We start from the raw sequence: 16,947 nt of genomic DNA, 5'->3' as shown, positions 1-16,947 counted from the left end.
AGGCATTTATTTGAAATACAAATTCTGTAACATAAATATTTTACTCCTTTCTGAAAAAATAAAATAAAAATCGCACTGACCCCAAACTTTTGCTCAATAGTGTAGCTCCAAGATGTACAGTTTATACCAGCAAAATACAGACCAGACGTTCATACAAAATGTCAAACATCGGCCCATCTACTAAAAAATGTCCCTTTAAATATCTTGCTGTATTGTAACACGTCTATATAGTGACAAATTTGGCATAATCCCTATTGCCTCCACACACACACATGTTTGTTTTTGTGAAATGTGAGGACATTCCATAGGCGTAATGGTTTTTATACCATACAAACCGTATTTTCTATCCCCTTACACTGCCCCTGCCCCTAAACCTAGCCCTCACAGGAGACTGTGCAGTTCACTTTCTGTGAAAAAAAACTCATCCTGTATGATTTATAAGCATTTTGAAAAGTGAGGACATGGGGAACGTCCTCATATTTCACCCTCTTTTTGTAATACCAATGTCATTATACACATTTGTGTCCTGATATTTCACAAAAACATGCCCACACACACACACTATATATGACCATGGTCCTGCTGCCTTTATATTTATTTTTAAACCATTTTTCCACACCAGTTGCTGCTTTAATATTCAATAATAACCTTTTAGCCAAATTTCTCGATACTGATATCGTGATGGTTTAAACGAATCTTCTCGATTCTCATTAAGAATGCTATTCATTAAATTAGACAAAAACTCTCTAATTTGTTTAAAATTGATTTAACACAATTTAATAGCAACTTTGGTTGTTTTTAGTGGGTTTTGCTGCAGCGTCTCTAAGCAGCTTGCATGTGGCACGGACATACATCATTGAGGGCAGTAACCCGCTGAGATGAGAGAGTGACAGAAGTGCGCTTGTTTTGCTCCTGTAATGTTCCTCTGCCCGGAAACAGTGTTGCCTCGACAGCTGCGAATGGAGAAGCGATTGGTCGCGAGGCGGCAGTTCAAGCATCGCGCGCTGTTCTGGGACTTTCTGTTAGGAGTGCGTGCGTCAGCCAGCATCAACATCAAGCTGCTTTGCTCAACTACATGTTTGCCTCGCAACGCATTCGTGTAATAAAACGAACACCTATTGAAAATCTAGATGTTTTAGACAACAGCTTTAACTGTTCGTCTGTCTTATAATTTAATGTACAGTAAACATTATGAGTGGACTTATAAACCGACTACATAGCATTATGTTAAGAATGTGTTCAGTAACATTACCAGTCTTTGGGATATCTCTCTCTCATATCGCACACTCGCACATACATATGAACCTTAATTTCAACACCAGACTCCTAATATTATATGCAGTAGCCTATTTAGCATTTCTCTGCCGCCCCCTGCCGATCACACATAGTATTGTCTCAAATTCAATCCAAAATCCACAAGTATTTTATTTATAACGTTCATTTAAATTAAAATCTGAATCAGATTAAGGAACCATCAGGTCGGTGCACATTAAATATCAAACACAACAAAATAAAAACAGTTATGAAGATGAAGAGACCATAGGAAGTAAAACAAATGAAGCATTTCCAATTATTCTTCTCCCACTTCTTCATCCGGGCAGCAATAGTATTCCACAAAACAAATCTGACCGTCATCATTCCTCACAAGATACTGTAGAGAGAGAAAGCCTCGACTGTCCGTTCTCACCGAGACTTTACAGGACAGAGCCAAGGCTTTTGTAGAAGGTTTCAACAGGGACATCTTATACCTTTGAGAATAAACACAAGAGAAAAAATATCTTAGTGACGCAGAAAACTTGATTGTTCTTTTACCACTTACAAGTGAATTCCTTTGTACGTTCATTTATAAGCAGCTTGATTTGTGAAGTTCTGACTTTAGCGCAGATACAGAAGCTGTCGTCCTACCTGTTGGTCTGCAATTTAGTACACTGGAACAGCTCCATCATGTCTGAGTCTTTGGGATAATCGTAATGGGCATTTCCAGAATTCCCGAATGTGGATAATCTAGGGTGAAAATGAAAATAATAAATATCATGAATATGTATTGACATTAAATCGCCAAGGTTGACTTGGCAATCCCACTATTTATTTATCACTCAGCAATAGAGCAAATTAAAGGATTTGTTCACCCCAAAATTCTGCCATTAATTCCTCACCCTCATGTTGTTCCAAACCTGTAAGACCGTTGCTCATCTTCAGAACACAAATGAAGATCTTTTTTATGAAATCCGAGAGCTTTCTGACCACACATAGACTGCAACCACTTTCAAGGCCCAGAAAGGTAGAGAAGACATCATTAAACTATGTGACTCCAGTGGTTCAACCTTAATGTTATGAAATGACGAGAATACTTTTTGTGCACCCCCCACACCACCATAAACGACTTTATTGAACAATTTCATCTCTTTGGGTCAGTGTCTTGACGCTGTTCACATTGTAAAGACAGTGCAGCTCTTCTGGGTTCTACATCAGCGTCAGAGATTGACACAGAAGAGAAGAAATTGTTGAAAGTCGTTATTTTAGGGGGGTTTTTTGCGCGCAAAAAGTATTTTCGTCGCTTCATAACATTAAGGTTGAACCACTTTAGCAATGTCTTTACTACCTTTCTGGGCCTTGAAAGTGGTAATTGCTGTCTATGGAGGGGTCAGAGAGCTCTCAGATTTCATCAAAAATATATTAATTTGTGTTCGATGACCGAAGATTTTATGTGTTTGGAACGACATGAAGGTGAGTAATTAATGAGAGAATTTTCAATTTTGGGTGAACTAATCCTTTAATAAATCTCATAATAGGAGCTGACATTATATATTAGTAACCTTACATTAGTAATTCCTTGATTTAAATATATACACTACTGTTCAAAAGTAAGGGGTCAGTAAGATTTTTTTCTTAAAGAAAATACTAATTCAGCATTGATTCAAAAGAATGCAAAAGAAATTGACTGTCAAAAGAGACAATTTCAAAAAAGATTTATATTAAAAATAAACGCTGTTCTTTTAAATCTTCTATTCATCAAAAAATCCTGGAAATCAAGGTTTCTACAAAATACGACAGTTTCTAACACTGATAATAATAAAAAATGTTTCTTCAGTATATTAGAATGATTTCTGAAGGATCTTGTGACACATGACTGCTGAAAACTCAGCTTTGCCGTCACAGGAATAAATTACATTTTAAAATATATTCAAATAGAAAACAGTTATTTGAAATTGGAATGCTTGGCGAGCACTAAAGTCAATAACATTAAAAAAATCTTTTACTTTTTAAGGGTAGTGTAGGCAAACTGATCTGATGTGTGCACGGTCACTGTACCTGAAGTAAGGATGGCTTGGTGACATAGTAATCTGCAGAACTTCACTGGTCATGTCAAGCTCAGAGAAAGCCTCTTTAAGACTGTCTGACTGCAGAATCACCTTGTTGGTAACATTTGTGCTGCAAAAGTCAAAGTCTATTGGCTCCTCGGGCTCCTGTGTGTTAATCTTGCATACGGTGACCACACCACCTTCCTCCAGGAACAACGTCAGCGGATATCCATAGCCATTGTAGCACATTTTCAGTGCAGTGCACACACCTCAATGGAAAAATAAAAGACGTAAATGAGTTAAATACAGTTTACAAAAGAAAGACCGGATCACCATTTTGATACACACCTGGGACTGTGCTCCCCCCAAAGATGGTCAGGCAATCCAGAAGGACGGTTAAGTTAACCTGAAACCCAACTGCATCCTCTTTGATAGTGTATTCTTGAAAGATGTCAGCCTGAGGAAACACACACAAATACACTGATCCACCCATCTGCAGACAACTGAACCTGTCAGAAACTGTCATACAACACCAACCTGAATGAATGCATTGGCTTGAAGGCATTTGGAGTCCTCTACAGTGACTTTTAACCCATTCTGCGTTGCATTGAAGATGGCATGGTCCTTAAAAGAGATGGCTTTCAGGATGTTGGACAGATTCCTCGCGTTATCCAAACTGGCTATCAGGATGTACTGGTCAATGTCCGCTTGGGACTGAGTTGACAGAGGCATGTTTCTGCGTTGTCAGCATCTGTAATGACATTTAAAACATCTAACTAACCAGCCAGCTTATATAAGCTGTTTACAAATTATGATGATACGAAAACAGAGACATTATAATGACACTAAAGTGTACTAACGTTACTAACTTAGTTAAATGGTACACACACATAGACGGTCAAGATGTTAACCTGTGGGGGAAAACGAACATTAACCATACACATTACATGTTTTGTTTATATATTAAACCTACCGAGTATAGATATGAAACAAAGATTTACATCTTTTTTAAGAGTTTGGCGCCCTTAAGTGATCGCTGCTCTTCTTCTTCTGGTGTTTTGAGTTTAGTTGATCATACGATCCCTCGCACGCACCGCAGTGGTCGGATGCAGAACTGCAGGAAGAGTCCATACACAGACGTTTACGATATTAAGAGGGAGGATGGTGTGAAAAGTTAAACACAAATACACATTTACTGTAAGCTCTCATAATTACAATCAAATAATATTGTGTTTTGATATAGACTCGTGCTTTGTTCCATTTAACAGAAATGCAAGGTTTTAAACATACATATATAAAATGGGTTTGTGCCCCCCTCTCACTCATCATGAGGTGGACCGGCCGTCGCCTGGCAGCCGAGAGACAGCCAGACAGATGTAAGGAGGCGGTCGGTCGGTCAGTCCGGCAGGAAAGTGCCACATAATCAAATAAAGGTCAGATACGTTTGAGACATTCACTGGTTTATTTAACTTTATGTAAGTGTGTAATTCCGTTTAATAATTTGAGCGACTAATTATAAAACAAATCAAAATGTCTAAGCTAAAGTTCCCAGCTGCTCTGTGTTTGTTTATCTATCTCAATAGCAACTAGACCTTACTAGCAACAAAGCGAAACTTGAGCAGTAGCAGTTCTTCCTCATCTATGTAACGTTATTTGATTTAAACTAAGTTTACGTGGTTACGTGGTTAACGGCAGTGGTAGTAGTTACATGTAGGTCAAATTAGCGGTTAGCTAGCTTATTGTGATCTGGTGACATATGCTTTATAACGGGGCACTGTGTGCTGGGAAATCAATATTGTGTTGTTTTTCGGCTCTAACGGGTTCACAGTTTGAACGAAATAAACGTGTCTTTTCTTTTTAAGTAACGTTACTCCTGTTTGTATTTCTGTGTGATTTTTCAGGTATTATCCAGTCACACAGGCAGGTTCAGCTCCTCTGGTCATGGCTAAAGACCCGTTGGCAGAGGCTGGTCTTCATTTTGATGAACTCAACAAATTGCGAGTACTCGAGCCCGACGTGAGCCAGAAAACCACTGAGCTCAAAGAGGAATGTGAGGACTTTGTTGACAGTGAGTTTTTATTTTATTTTTCTGATTACATTGTCAAATTAGAAATAATTTTGGCAGAAATTCACAGTTAAAACGAAAGTTTTTGAGGTATTATGGGATGGCATTTAGATGCCTGTATATTTTACAACTTCTAATCAGTGCAGCACATGTGACACTAAAATAATGCAATAAACATTAAATAAATAGCATTAAATAAATATAACAGAACACCCTAATGCACATAACTGATGAACACAAGACAAAACAAGGCTGTTTAAAGGGATAGTTCACCCAAAAATGAAAATTAGCCCATGATTTACTCACCCTCAAGTCATCCGAGGTGTATATGACATTCTTCTATCAGACGAATACAATCTGAGTTATATTAAAAATGTTCTGGCTAATCCAAGCATTATAATAGCAGTAATATTTGCTCTGTTTTTGAAGTCCATAAAAAATGCATCTGTCCGTCAAATAACATGCTCCACGCGGCTCCGGGGTGTTAATAAAGGCCTTCTGAAGCGAATCGATGCCTTTGTGTAAGAAAAATATATATATTTAAAAATGTATTTCATTTTTTTTTCTATGGCTCTGCATCAGCCGTCCCCGCGCCATCACATTCTGGCGAATAAGGTAAAAATACATGCAAAATACCGGCGCGATCATAGATATATATACATAGATTCCTCATTAGTGCCTGCACGGATCGGTCGAATGAGGCAACTACGTATTTATATCTTTGATTGTGCCAGTATTTTGACCTTATTTGCCGGAAGTTATGGCGTTGGGAATACTAGATGAGATTTGTCTAATAAGAGGTAAAAAAATAACAAATACTGTTGGGTTTCTCACAGAAACCGACCGTTTCGTGTCTTAAGACATCAATGTGTCGCCACGAGCCACATGGTTTAATAAGGATTCGTATGTCTGTGTTTTTACTCTCATTGCTCTCATACTCTAAAATATCCCCATTGACGTGCATTATACGACTATCACACAGCAACGGTTGGAATTAAATCTTAATTTGTGTTCTACTGAAGAAACAAAGACACCTACACTTGGATGCCTTGGGGGTAAGCAGATAAACAATTTCGTATTTGGGTGAACTATCCCTTTAAAAAATACTCTTCATGCAGAGACTTCTAGGCTTGTTTCATTTTAATAAATAAAAAAATGGTTAATTTGAAGAATAATTTGAAGTACTTGTTTTTCCAGTTGAGGATTATACAGATGTAAACTGTAAATTATATGAAATTCATACTTTTTACTTGCAAAACCCTTACATTTTACTGAATTTTATTGTAAAAGTGACATAATGCAATGTGAAATAATTTGTTCACTGTACATTATAACTTCCCAGACAGCAACATGTCGATTAGTTGTTGCAGCCCTATTTTGCTCTTTATCTTATTAGGGCCCGAGCACAGATGATGTGTAATTGCTCGGCCTATCATTCTTCTCCGAAATGAATCGCATTTTTGAGGGCCTAAACATGCTCGAAAACTCATGAAACTTTGCAAACGCATCAGAAGTGGTGGAAATTTATATTTGATATGGGTTTCAGAATTCAGTGTGGCAAAATGGCTCAATAGCACCACCAACAAAAATTCAAATAAGCGTTGTTCGCGCTACGTTTCACGTACAAGTATGAAATTCGGTACACGCATGTAACAGCCAAATACCTACAAAAAAGTCCCTGGGAGAAAAATCTGAACACCCAAAAGGAAGTGAGATTTTGAATTTTCTCTGCAACTTTTTTGCAGTTTTTGCCATTTCCAGACATTGTATTTTAACAGACGTCTACTAGAGATTTATTCAGATCAATATCATATTTGGTCAGTCTAATCTAAAGGCCTTTGCGATGTTAAATAGTGAAGCTCTTGAGTTTTCACTGAAGGGTGTGTCTGTGGTGGCCTCACAAAGTTTGATGTTTCGCCATGAAACAGGAAGTTGTTGTAACTAGGGCATACAATGTCCAATCTGCCCCAAACTTCACGTCTGATAAGAGTGACGTTGCTATTTTTTTGTGTTTATTTACCCGCTTAAATGCATGTCGCCCACTATTTTGCTGTTTTCCTGGTGCGAGGGCCCTTAATTGAGGAGTGAAGTTTATCTCTTGTGTTGACCGAATAGCATTCCTTTGCTTCTTTTCACAGTACAGATCAATAACTTAAGCTTGGCATTTGTTTTTGAAAACAGAGATCGGACAGTTTCAGAAAATTGTAGGTGGACTTATTGAACTTGTGGATGAACTGGCAAAGGAGGCCGAAACTGAAAAAATGAAGGTACACCCTTGCATTTGAAATAACTTGCAGTGCAGATTTGTTATGTTGATTTATATGACCCCAGTGGTTATTCTACAGGCCATAGGTGCAAGAAATTTGCTGAAATCAGTTGAAAAGCAACGAGAGGCTCAACAGCAACAGCTTCAGGCTTTGATTGCAGAAAAGAAAATGCAGCTGGAAAGGTAACCAGTCAGACTGCAAATATTGTCTTTTAAGTAGCGCTATCACTAATGAGTAATCACTATTGTCACCACTAATCACTATTTGAGCTCTGTATTTTTCTACTATATGCAAGACTATAATTGTTGTTTGTTTTGCAGGTATCGAATAGAATATGAAGCTCTTCAGAAAGTCGAAGCAGAGCAGAATGAATTCATCGATCAGTTTATACTGCAGAAATAAGAGTGCTGTGTTTTCTCTCTGTTGGACAGGACAAGTGATGCTATGCATCTTTCTTGACTCACAATGACTTCCTATTAAGTGCTGGGTCCCAAAGTAGGTTAATTGAATTGACCAGTTAATAGGTGACAGCAGTCGTCTGTTTCAGCCTTAACCTCTCGACTCTATTGTGTTAACATTGAGTGCTTTTGCATGGCCAGTTCCAGGGAGGGGGGCACATACTTGTAATCCTTCCAACTATAGTTCATTATCTCAGATGAATACTATTTATATACAAAATAAGTTATTTATACTATTTATATGGAAATTAGTTTGTAAATCAATCTTTTTTTTTTTACAACAGCAAAATACAGTATTAGCATGTTACTGTAAATAATTCACATCTTCAGGTAAATTGTTTATTTTCTGTATGATTTTTATTTGAACTGCTGTTTGTCACTTGAACCCATCCAGTTTTATTTTATTATATCTTCATGCCAATTTTATTGTCTGTTCATGGGACCACACCAAAACATTTTCCGTATAAGTTATGGAAAACTTTAATATGAAATTAATTTATTTGTTTACATTAATCGCTTAGATTAGGTGTATTGTAATCTCAATATTTGACAAACTTCATACAGATTTGAAGAACATTTGAATAAAAATATATTTTGCTTTTACATGTGTTGTCATAGTGTTGTCATAAGTAAACAAACCTGTATAAACTACATAAAATGATCAAATATGCTGGTACATATTCAAATACTACCAGTAATAATTAGCAATAACATTGGAACCCTGGTGGGTTATAATGAATACATCCGTCTATAATGAGTAGATGGGATGAACTGGCATCTATCTCTGTTTCTTGGACTTTGAGGGAGCGTTTCCTTTCGGAGAGGTTGAGTTATATGTTGAGCTGAAGAGCATGGTGAGCAGTATCATGACGGGGATGATAAGGTACGGAGCATATATGGACACCAGGGTCAGGCGTTCCTTCAAAGTTTGGGGTCCTGGATGTGGTGCCAGAGGAAAGTTATGGAAAAACACGTGGCTTAAAATTGGGACTAGAGTGGTGGCCACATGAACGGAATAAATGATTGCTGGAGTTCTGATCCATTTGCAGCCACCTATTAAATAGAAAACATCAATTAACAGGAATAATGTAACCATGGTATCACAAGTGATCCACCACCAGATGCCACTGTTGTGTCATTTAAGACGTCTGATTCCACAAATCATTCACTGGCACAAATGCTCGAGAGAGCAGAACTGACCCTTCAGGAAGGCGTACGCTGCAACTGGGAAAAAGGGCAGCTGCACGAGAGCTTCGCAGAATACAAAAGATTTGAACCACGCAGGAGGGTCCATCATCATGGGATCCTTAAATTCAGCAGCATACCAGTGCAATAGGTTTTTCAGCTGTAACACAAGTCATATTTATTCAGTGAGAAATAATTACACATAAAAGCCCTAAACTTGGATATTATATGGTTCCATTAGTGACAAACACAAGTGAGTGTGTGCGGCACAAAGTGCAAACTTACCTCAGGTGGATACAGATGTTCAGGAAGCAAAGCCTGAAGATCAACCACGAGAGTAATTGGAATGTGCGACGCAAAGTAAATGAAAAATATAATTTCTAAAGCGCGAAGTAACATTTTATTTGTCCGGTTTAACTGTTTTTGACAAGTTCCTCCTCTGTCAGTCGTTCAGCTGCCGTGGACGGCGTCAGTGGTGACAGTGTTCAGTAGCGCGTTACTTCTCTGTTTCTGATTGGTCCTTTAACTCGGTCATTTCTAATCTTTGTCTTTCGATTGGTCCATCGGCTCGGTTGATTCCTGAAGTGGGCGGATTCCTGGTTGCACATTGGCTCATGGAGCGTAAGCGTAATCCTTCCAAAAAAATGACCATGGCAACTATAGTTTTATTATAAAATAGATTTTATTGCTACTGAAACTCTCAGAACTACACATTAGTCACCATTGTAATAAAAAAAAGCATGTTTATGACAACAAACACTGACTTTGTTTTAGATTATCCATGGAAACAGTAAGCATACTGTGATTTGGTCATTAGAGTTGTGTAATATCTACTTGGTTCAATTGCAGCGTACGCGCTGATCATAGACTGTACAAAAACTATAATATATCTATTAGATCAGCTGGCATTCATATAATTAAATCCTTAAATACAATCATTGTTCAAAACATTATGTGTTACATGAGAACAATGCTAAAATAATTGCTACACAATTCTTGTAGTATTAAACAAAAGTTATTTGATCCGTATTTCAATGCGTTATGTTTTTTCAATTCACTTTTCTTCTGCATTCATGATCCTTTGGTTGTCAACGTCCACATAATCCTGCAACATATCAGTAATGTTTTATCACTTATCTCTGGTTTAAAGGTAAAGAGTGAAGAGAAGTTCAAGGACAAATTTGACCCACCCCGTCACTCTCCACAATATTCTCCAGGACCCTGACAATGTCTGTAAATGAAGGTCTATCTGTGTATGGATCCAACCAGCAGTCTTGCATGATCTGTTCTCTACATGTTAAAATAAAAATGAATTACTGGAAACACAAAAGCACCATATTCAAAATATTGGCATTAGACCATTCAATAAAAAATAAACAAGGTAATGTTTTATCTCACAATTCTGACTTCTTTTTTTTTGCAATTGCAAGTTTATAATTCCGAGATATAAACCTGCAAGTGTGAGATTAAAGGGATAGTTCACCCAAAAATGTAATTCTGTCATTAATTACTCGCCCTCATGTAGTTCCAAACTAGAGGTTTAGTCCAAATTTTCTGAAGAGACTCGATCCCTTTATATGATGAACAGATTGAATTTAGTCTTTTATTCACATATAACATAAACAGAAGCTCAACCAAACCTGCTTGACATGAGAGAACAAACCTCTTGCGGAAGCTCAAACGTGCTGCGTAACACATGAGAATGAACCTCAGTGGTTCTTGCATGTCAAGCGAACATGTTTGAGCTTCCGTTTACCACAACTGATGTGCGTTGATGAATGTTTTCATGCGAAAGCTTCCATTCATAACAGTAGGTCAGTAAGTGATTACGATGACAATAAAAATTATTTAAAAAAATATGGTCACTCACATTTCTGGACGGCAGGTACTGGGGACAGTGTTTTTATATCCAGAACAGACACTATACACCACTTGCTCAGATGTGTTCAGATTTGGATATGGCAAGGTGCCTATGAAATATAAAATCCAATACTTGTTATTTATGCATCAAAAATATTTGATAAATCAACCAAATATCTCAGATATTTCTCACCAAATGACTGCATTTCCCACAGCACGATCCCAAACGCCCAGATATCTCCATTAAAGCTGTAGTAGTTGTTCCGGAAGTACTCTGGAGGGTACCAGCGCAGGGGCACGCGTTCCTATAAGATCACATTAATATTAGCCAGACGGTCAATGAAGATGTGTGAAGAACAGGTGCGATTAGTTCACCTTGTGTTGTTTTTTCCTGCTGCTGCGTCTGCTCCTCATGCGGGTTAAGTCCCGGGCCAGGCCAAACTCTGCTACCTTCACCTCCCATGGGAATCGGCTCACCAGAATGTTCCTTAAGGCAAGGTCACAGTGCACCACCTGAATGGTACGCAGAAAACGTCCAAAGTCATTCTTTCCATTCATGTTAGACCTTATGTAGCCCCGCCCCTTTACAGCACTGCGCTTTGTATTTCCACAGCATGGAGGTAAGATCTTACGGATTTATGAATGAACCGCTCGTTTTAAAATCTCCCCGGTCAACTGTTATTTGTATTGACATCTGCTTAAAACATCACAATGCTCATGATAACTTTCGTTAACTCTACAGTAAGTAAATCCACTTCACCAGCTAACAACTCTTCGACAGAGATGCCATAGAAATATACAGAGCTACCACTAAAACGGAAGTTTAAACTAAAAATTCAAAAGATGGCTGCATGCTCGTTTCTATAACAGAACAGCTGTATTATGTTTGTGCCAGCTTGTGATACCATTTTGGAGCGCAAGTGCTCCATGGCCAGGGCGATGTGGTAAGACGCAATGGTGAACTGGCTCTGCAGTTCAGGGTCGGCGCTCAGTTCGTCTTTGTGTCTCTGCACAAAATTGCGCAAGGTTCCGTAGCTTATGAACTCCATGATCAGCATATACGGCGCTGTGAAAACAGACACTGTTTTGGTCACATGATAGAGACAACTACAGTTACACTTTATTTTAAGGTGTCATTGTTACAGTGTAATTATATATTTAAGTACTGAGTATTACTATAGGGATAAGGTAGGATTATGGTTTGGTTGAGGGTTAGTTTATGCATAACTGACTGATATTACTATGGTAAGTACATATGTGACAAGGAAACTGTAAAATAAAGTGTTACCCCAACTACATTATTTTAGTACAAGTTTGACAAGTTTTCTTGAATGATAAATGAATAAGAGCAGAAGTGGAGAGTAAACGTTTGTTATATTGCAAGTGGATTCATTAACAAATATTGCTACAACAAATTTATATTTCTATATTCTCCTGTATAAGTAGTGAAATCTGTTAAGATTATTGTAAGTATTAAACTTCAACATGTAACTCAATGATGCCTCAAATCATAAAACAGTCAAACAAACATAATAAGAGGGGCTTGAAACATATTTTGGGACAAAAATGACATATAGACTACCCAGAACACTCTAACGACAAAGCAACACAAAGAAACACATTAGCAACGCCCTGTCAACTGATTTTGCACAGGCAAGATCTAGTCTATATTTTACTGTTGTATGTCTTACCATCCACTGTATTCCAGTCTAACAACTGCATCACATTTTTATGATATGCCAGCTTTCGCATAATAGACACCTCATTGTCCATCTGCTTAGGGGTGATACCTGCAAATGACAGCAAATCTAAACATCAGCTGGATCATTTTTAAAGGTCCCATGGCATTAAATTATCATTTTATGAGGTTTTTCAACATTAATATGTGTTCCCCTAGCCTGAATATTGTCCCCAAGTGGATAGAAATGTTGATCGGTGTAAACCCGAGTTCTGGCTGTCTTTCTCTGCCTTTGAGAAAATGACAGGCCAGACGAGCCAATCCTGAAGTCTCCTGGTTTGACGTCCAAGCAGGAGCGGTTACCTCCCTTTCCTCCGCCCAGAGAATCTGGCACGCCCATGCAAACACTCGAGAGATCATTACTTGTGAACGAGTGAACGCTGGCAGTTTCTCAGTGTTTGGATGTACAAATGAAAACAGGAGTCTTTTTTCAGTTCCTTCTGATCTGTGATCAGTGATTTCTGATGTGTAGCTAATTATTTATTATTCCTGCACACGCAGCTCTCTCTCTCCAGACAGAACGGTGATTTCTATCTTGTGAGTCAGTGTTTTTGTACGTCCTCGTCGCGTCTATCGGTTCTAAAATGTGCATACAGTCTTGAGTTTCTGCTCAACATCGGCAGAGTCAGATCTTTAGAGATAAACTTCACACACGCCGAAGCTCGGGCTGCACTGACTCGGCCTCCAACATCCCCGACCCCTAGTACTGCATCTGGCCCACAGCGGAGGCACCAAACGCGGCGTGAGATTAAGCAGACAGGGGGTAAGCGTGAGCATATCCGGGCTAGCCAGCCTAGCCCCACAATAAACTGGATTACATTCGATTACTGCTGTTGTGTCTTTGTTTGCGCTGTGTACTCAACGCGCGTCACTGACGCTTTTATTTTACAAATAATGCTATTATCAACACTTACTTTTAACTCGTTCATCTCGACAGCTGTAATGGTACTTTGCATGTGTTACAAAGTTGGTAATAATGATGAAGACGGACTCGGTGTGACTGGGACTCGTGTTTATTCAGAACTCTCAGATACAAACACAATAAACTCGCGCTGACTGACAGCGCTCTCACAACTCAGTAGTTACTATAAATAACTTTGTTAGCAATCGCTCCGTCTCCGTGATGTCCGGTTCGCGAACGAATCATTCTTTTGAATCGGTTCTTTTTAGTGAACCGAACCAGTTCACCAAATCGGACTGAATCGTTCTAAAGGGTTCGCGTCTCCAGTCAGCGCTGATCCATAATTTACTAAAGTTACTAACTTTCTGACATGAGTGACAGTCCCTCCGACTAGAAATAGACTAATAACCTGAAGTATATGCTGTAACTACAACAGTTCAGACATGCTGAGAACTGATGTGAAGTGAACTCAGGTCCATCCGTCTCTCTGGCAGCAGCTCGTGCCTGCTCGTGCCTCGTAGACCTCGTTAAACCACACCCCCTCCGCTCATTTAAAATGCAAAGATGTCAGCCAATCACAACAGTGGGCGTTTTTACTGAAGTCTCACAGCAGACACGCCTCTTGAAGCAGGGCATTCAGCCACAGGGCAAACAGCAGTATAGAAAAAATGCCTTTTATTTCTAAATTATGACATTTTATGATGTAAAAGTCATACTAACAATATAAGTACACCTCAGGAAACATTATAAAATAATAGAAAAATGCCATGCCATGGGACCTTTAAGATATTCACACATTTTGGTGCAAACAGTAACTTGTTTTTTTTCTCAATAAACAGAAATATGTTGGCATATAGTTTTACCTTCTTTTCCAATTTTGCAAGTGACCAGTGAGTGGCCTCTACAAGTGCCCTTAATTATCCTTCCTTTGTAGAAGACTCCTTCTCTTCCCGCCTTTATGAGCTGAATAAGGTTCAGGTCTGCTTTTGTGAACCGGGGAACCTGAAGATCAATTCTTCATGTTACATTTTTTGAGCACAGTCAATCGCATTTCATCCTTGTGATGCCCAATTATTTCGTATTTTACCATTTCTCCAGAGCAGAACTCGTCGACAAATGTTTATCGAGTAAAATATCTAAAAATAAAAGTGTAGCGAACCTGTAATGGAGGCTTCCAGGGAAATCTGCAGCTGGATTTATTTTGTTGTCTCTGTAACGGGTTCTCTGTAGTACGCTCTGGTAGTTCAGGAACATCCAGGACATTGGGAGATGGAGGAGGAGAATCTTGGGAAGGAACTCGGGGGATCCTCCCCTGCCTCAGATCCCGTATGATCTTCTTCATTGACCGATACCTGTCAAATCGATTAATCGTGATTATTCACATCTAACAAAAGTTTGTAAATATATGTGTCTATGTATGCGCATAATACACAGTCAAACCAAAATTTATTCAGACACCTTCAACATTTTCTCATATTATCACAGTTTATTCGCTATAGTTTAGAAAATGACAAGAACTCAGAGTTAAACTGTGTCAGAACAAATTCATCTTGATAATGTCAGATTTGTCAACTTTGACAGAAAGGTATGTAATGGATTACAATCAAACAATCAGCTGTTAAATTTAAGTACACAATAAGATAGTACCAATTTAGGTCAATCAATGACCAAGCAATGCTTCATTTTGTTCAGTTGCATTAGCAATTAAAGAAAAACACTTAAGCAAAACATGGTCAGGTCAAAGTGTCTGAATAATCTTGGTCCCAAATTTTTATTAAGTTTACTGGTAGTCCACTGTATGACGAATTTTTGGGTATAATATGTCAACGTTTACTTTATTTTGCCATCCTCACTTAAATAAACTATAGTGTCCTGCACCCACTAGTAAAAAATTATATCTGGTGTCTGAATAATTTTTGGTTTGACTGTATAGAAATACATATACATATATAAACTTTTATGTTAGATGCAATTGATTTCACAGCATAATCTAAGAATACAATATTAAAATAAATATTAACAATTATAATTAGATAAAGTTAATCAAAATGAGGTCCATTAGGGTCCATTGATAAAAAGAAAAGAAAAGTAAAATATACTTGTTTAGGCAAAGGCATCCAAGTGCAATCATGAAGAAAACGGTAACGGCATAGATGCAGATCAGAACGATGTGTGGAACACCGAGACCTGTTAAAGGAAAAACTACAAAAACAAAACAAATCAAAGACACATGCAACAGACAAGCAACATATACTTGTAGTATAATTTATTTGGTTTTATTTCAAATGAAAAATTTAGAAGCATGTCACCAATATTTTTCACCTCTTTCAATTAAAGTTAAGCAGAACTTTTATTTAATTTATAATTATATATACATACATACACATATATAATAATTTTTTATATGTATATAAAAACATACTCATCTGACCATCAGATGAATTCCCAGCCATAATGAAATCAAAAGCATCTCATGTTTTTTTAAAGTCATCTGAGAGATATTTCAGAACTAAAAGAGAAAAAGACACAAGACAAACATCATCATTTCACGTTTCACAGCCCTTTTAAATTTAATTTAAACAAATGTTTGATCATATTATTTGCTTGTATACCTTAAAGGTTAACCAGGCGAAGTCTCCTTGTTTGTTCAAATGCAAATGTGTAAATGTTTTGTCACCTTGTAAAAAAGACAACAGAAAGCAGGTCCCCAGGATGAACTCATTATGCTGTGCACACCATTGTCTGATGGTGTTCTGCATGAGCATGCATGAAGACCACCGAGTTGAATGTGTTTTTCAGAACAACAAGCCACAATTCTTCAGCACTTGCGGTTTAGAGCAGAGTTCTATAAGTAGCACAGCATGCAGATCGACTCACTTCCTGGCTATAGCATGCTTGTCTCCAAATATATAAAAATGTGAAACTGTGCGACCCACACAAGTTCTCAAAGCTTTTGAGGTGATTCTCATTAACTTAATTTGTATATTTCATTCAAGGGAAATATTCTAGAGGAAAATATTCTGTCAAATGAGTGGAGGGGTCCTGTGAAAAGGTTAGTTTAAATGTCAAATGCGGCTTGAATTCAAGGAAGTAGGTCTGCCTGATGGCACTGGACGCTACAGAGCCCAACAGAGGGAGGTGTGTGGTTTCCTCTTTGCTGTTGAAGGAAAC

General features: G+C 38.0%; 4 protein-coding genes across 8 annotated transcripts; 1 reads left to right on the top strand and 3 right to left on the bottom strand.

Moving 5' to 3' along the window:
* Positions 1 to 1,400: 1,400 nt before the first annotated feature.
* On the bottom strand, positions 1,401 to 4,385 carry rad1 (RAD1 homolog (S. pombe)). 2 transcript variants are annotated; one of them, XM_079823544.1, is made up of 7 exons: positions 4,304 to 4,384; positions 4,172 to 4,213; positions 3,840 to 4,053; positions 3,651 to 3,759; positions 3,313 to 3,571; positions 1,906 to 2,004; positions 1,401 to 1,748 (listed from the first exon to the last, which is right to left on the bottom strand). In XM_079823544.1, the coding sequence occupies exons 3-7, from the start codon at positions 4,032 to 4,034 to the stop codon at positions 1,571 to 1,573; spliced, it is 840 nt and encodes a 279-aa protein (XP_079679670.1). In that variant the 5' UTR covers positions 4,035 to 4,053; positions 4,172 to 4,213; positions 4,304 to 4,384; the 3' UTR covers positions 1,401 to 1,570. The 2 variants fall into 2 exon arrangements, with proteins under 2 accessions (XP_079679670.1, XP_079679669.1); XM_079823543.1 differs by lacking the exon at positions 4,172 to 4,213 and having other exon boundaries at positions 4,276 to 4,385.
* A 270-nt stretch (positions 4,386 to 4,655) lies between these two features.
* On the top strand, positions 4,656 to 8,694 carry ift20 (intraflagellar transport 20 homolog (Chlamydomonas)). 2 transcript variants are annotated; one of them, XM_079824304.1, is made up of 5 exons: positions 4,656 to 4,735; positions 5,204 to 5,370; positions 7,549 to 7,634; positions 7,713 to 7,816; positions 7,955 to 8,694. In XM_079824304.1, the coding sequence occupies exons 2-5, from the start codon at positions 5,244 to 5,246 to the stop codon at positions 8,034 to 8,036; spliced, it is 399 nt and encodes a 132-aa protein (XP_079680430.1). In that variant the 5' UTR covers positions 4,656 to 4,735; positions 5,204 to 5,243; the 3' UTR covers positions 8,037 to 8,694. The 2 variants fall into 2 exon arrangements, with proteins under 2 accessions (XP_079680430.1, XP_079680431.1); XM_079824305.1 differs by having other exon boundaries at positions 4,700 to 4,777; positions 7,955 to 8,092.
* Positions 8,456 to 9,767, bottom strand: tmem97 (transmembrane protein 97). The gene is made up of 3 exons (XM_079824303.1): positions 9,563 to 9,767; positions 9,293 to 9,437; positions 8,456 to 9,145 (listed from the first exon to the last, which is right to left on the bottom strand). The coding sequence occupies exons 1-3, from the start codon at positions 9,674 to 9,676 to the stop codon at positions 8,871 to 8,873; spliced, it is 534 nt and encodes a 177-aa protein (XP_079680429.1). The 5' UTR covers positions 9,677 to 9,767; the 3' UTR covers positions 8,456 to 8,870.
* A 180-nt stretch (positions 9,768 to 9,947) lies between these two features.
* Positions 9,948 to 16,903, bottom strand: LOC307130956 (fibroblast growth factor receptor homolog 1). Of its 3 annotated transcripts, none has more exons than XM_079824297.1 (12): positions 16,389 to 16,903; positions 16,199 to 16,285; positions 15,876 to 15,978; positions 14,936 to 15,128; positions 14,640 to 14,778; positions 12,829 to 12,927; positions 12,043 to 12,203; positions 11,513 to 11,650; positions 11,331 to 11,442; positions 11,148 to 11,247; positions 10,468 to 10,567; positions 9,948 to 10,382 (listed from the first exon to the last, which is right to left on the bottom strand). In XM_079824297.1, exons 2-12 carry the CDS (start codon positions 16,227 to 16,229, stop codon positions 10,332 to 10,334), a joined length of 1,227 nt encoding a protein of 408 aa, XP_079680423.1. In that variant the 5' UTR covers positions 16,230 to 16,285; positions 16,389 to 16,903; the 3' UTR covers positions 9,948 to 10,331. The 3 variants fall into 3 exon arrangements, with proteins under 3 accessions (XP_079680423.1, XP_079680424.1, XP_079680425.1); XM_079824298.1 differs by having other exon boundaries at positions 16,454 to 16,581; XM_079824299.1 differs by having other exon boundaries at positions 16,208 to 16,285; positions 16,389 to 16,564.
* Positions 16,904 to 16,947: the final 44 nt, after the last annotated feature.

Source organism: Gobio gobio (genome assembly GCF_949357685.1).
Source record: "Gobio gobio genome assembly, chromosome: 8".
NCBI classification, from domain to species: Eukaryota; Metazoa; Chordata; class Actinopteri; order Cypriniformes; family Gobionidae; genus Gobio; species Gobio gobio.
This window is presented reverse-complemented; position numbering and strand designations above follow the sequence as displayed.

Excerpts from the sequence above, each read along its gene's own strand:
- ift20 (XM_079824305.1), top strand. Across the intron at positions 5,371-7,548 it reads ATGTGAGGACTTTGTTGACA|AGATCGGACAGTTTCAGAAA; the intron begins GTGAGTTTTTAT and ends TTTTGAAAACAG. Across the intron at positions 7,635-7,712 it reads CCGAAACTGAAAAAATGAAG|GCCATAGGTGCAAGAAATTT; the intron begins GTACACCCTTGC and ends GTTATTCTACAG.
- rad1 (XM_079823543.1), bottom strand. The coding sequence starts at position 4,034 with ATGCCTCTGTCAACTCAGTCCCAAGCGGACATTGACCAGTACATCCTG. Across the intron at positions 3,760-3,839 it reads AAGCCAATGCATTCATTCAG|GCTGACATCTTTCAAGAATA; the intron begins GTTGGTGTTGTA and ends GTGTTTCCTCAG. Across the intron at positions 3,572-3,650 it reads TGGGGGGAGCACAGTCCCAG|GTGTGTGCACTGCACTGAAA; the intron begins GTGTGTATCAAA and ends TTTTCCATTGAG.
- LOC307130956 (XM_079824297.1), bottom strand. The coding sequence starts at position 16,229 with ATGGCTGGGAATTCATCTGATGGTCAGATGA. Across the intron at positions 12,204-12,828 it reads AGACTGGAATACAGTGGATG|CGCCGTATATGCTGATCATG; the intron begins GTAAGACATACA and ends CTGTTTTCACAG. Across the intron at positions 11,443-11,512 it reads GCAGGAAAAAACAACACAAG|GAACGCGTGCCCCTGCGCTG; the intron begins GTGAACTAATCG and ends GTGATCTTATAG.
- tmem97 (XM_079824303.1), bottom strand. The coding sequence starts at position 9,676 with ATGTTACTTCGCGCTTTAGAAATTATATTTTTCATTTACTTTGCGTCG. Across the intron at positions 9,438-9,562 it reads AACATCTGTATCCACCTGAG|CTGAAAAACCTATTGCACTG; the intron begins GTAAGTTTGCAC and ends CTTGTGTTACAG. Across the intron at positions 9,146-9,292 it reads AGCGTACGCCTTCCTGAAGG|GTGGCTGCAAATGGATCAGA; the intron begins GTCAGTTCTGCT and ends TCTATTTAATAG.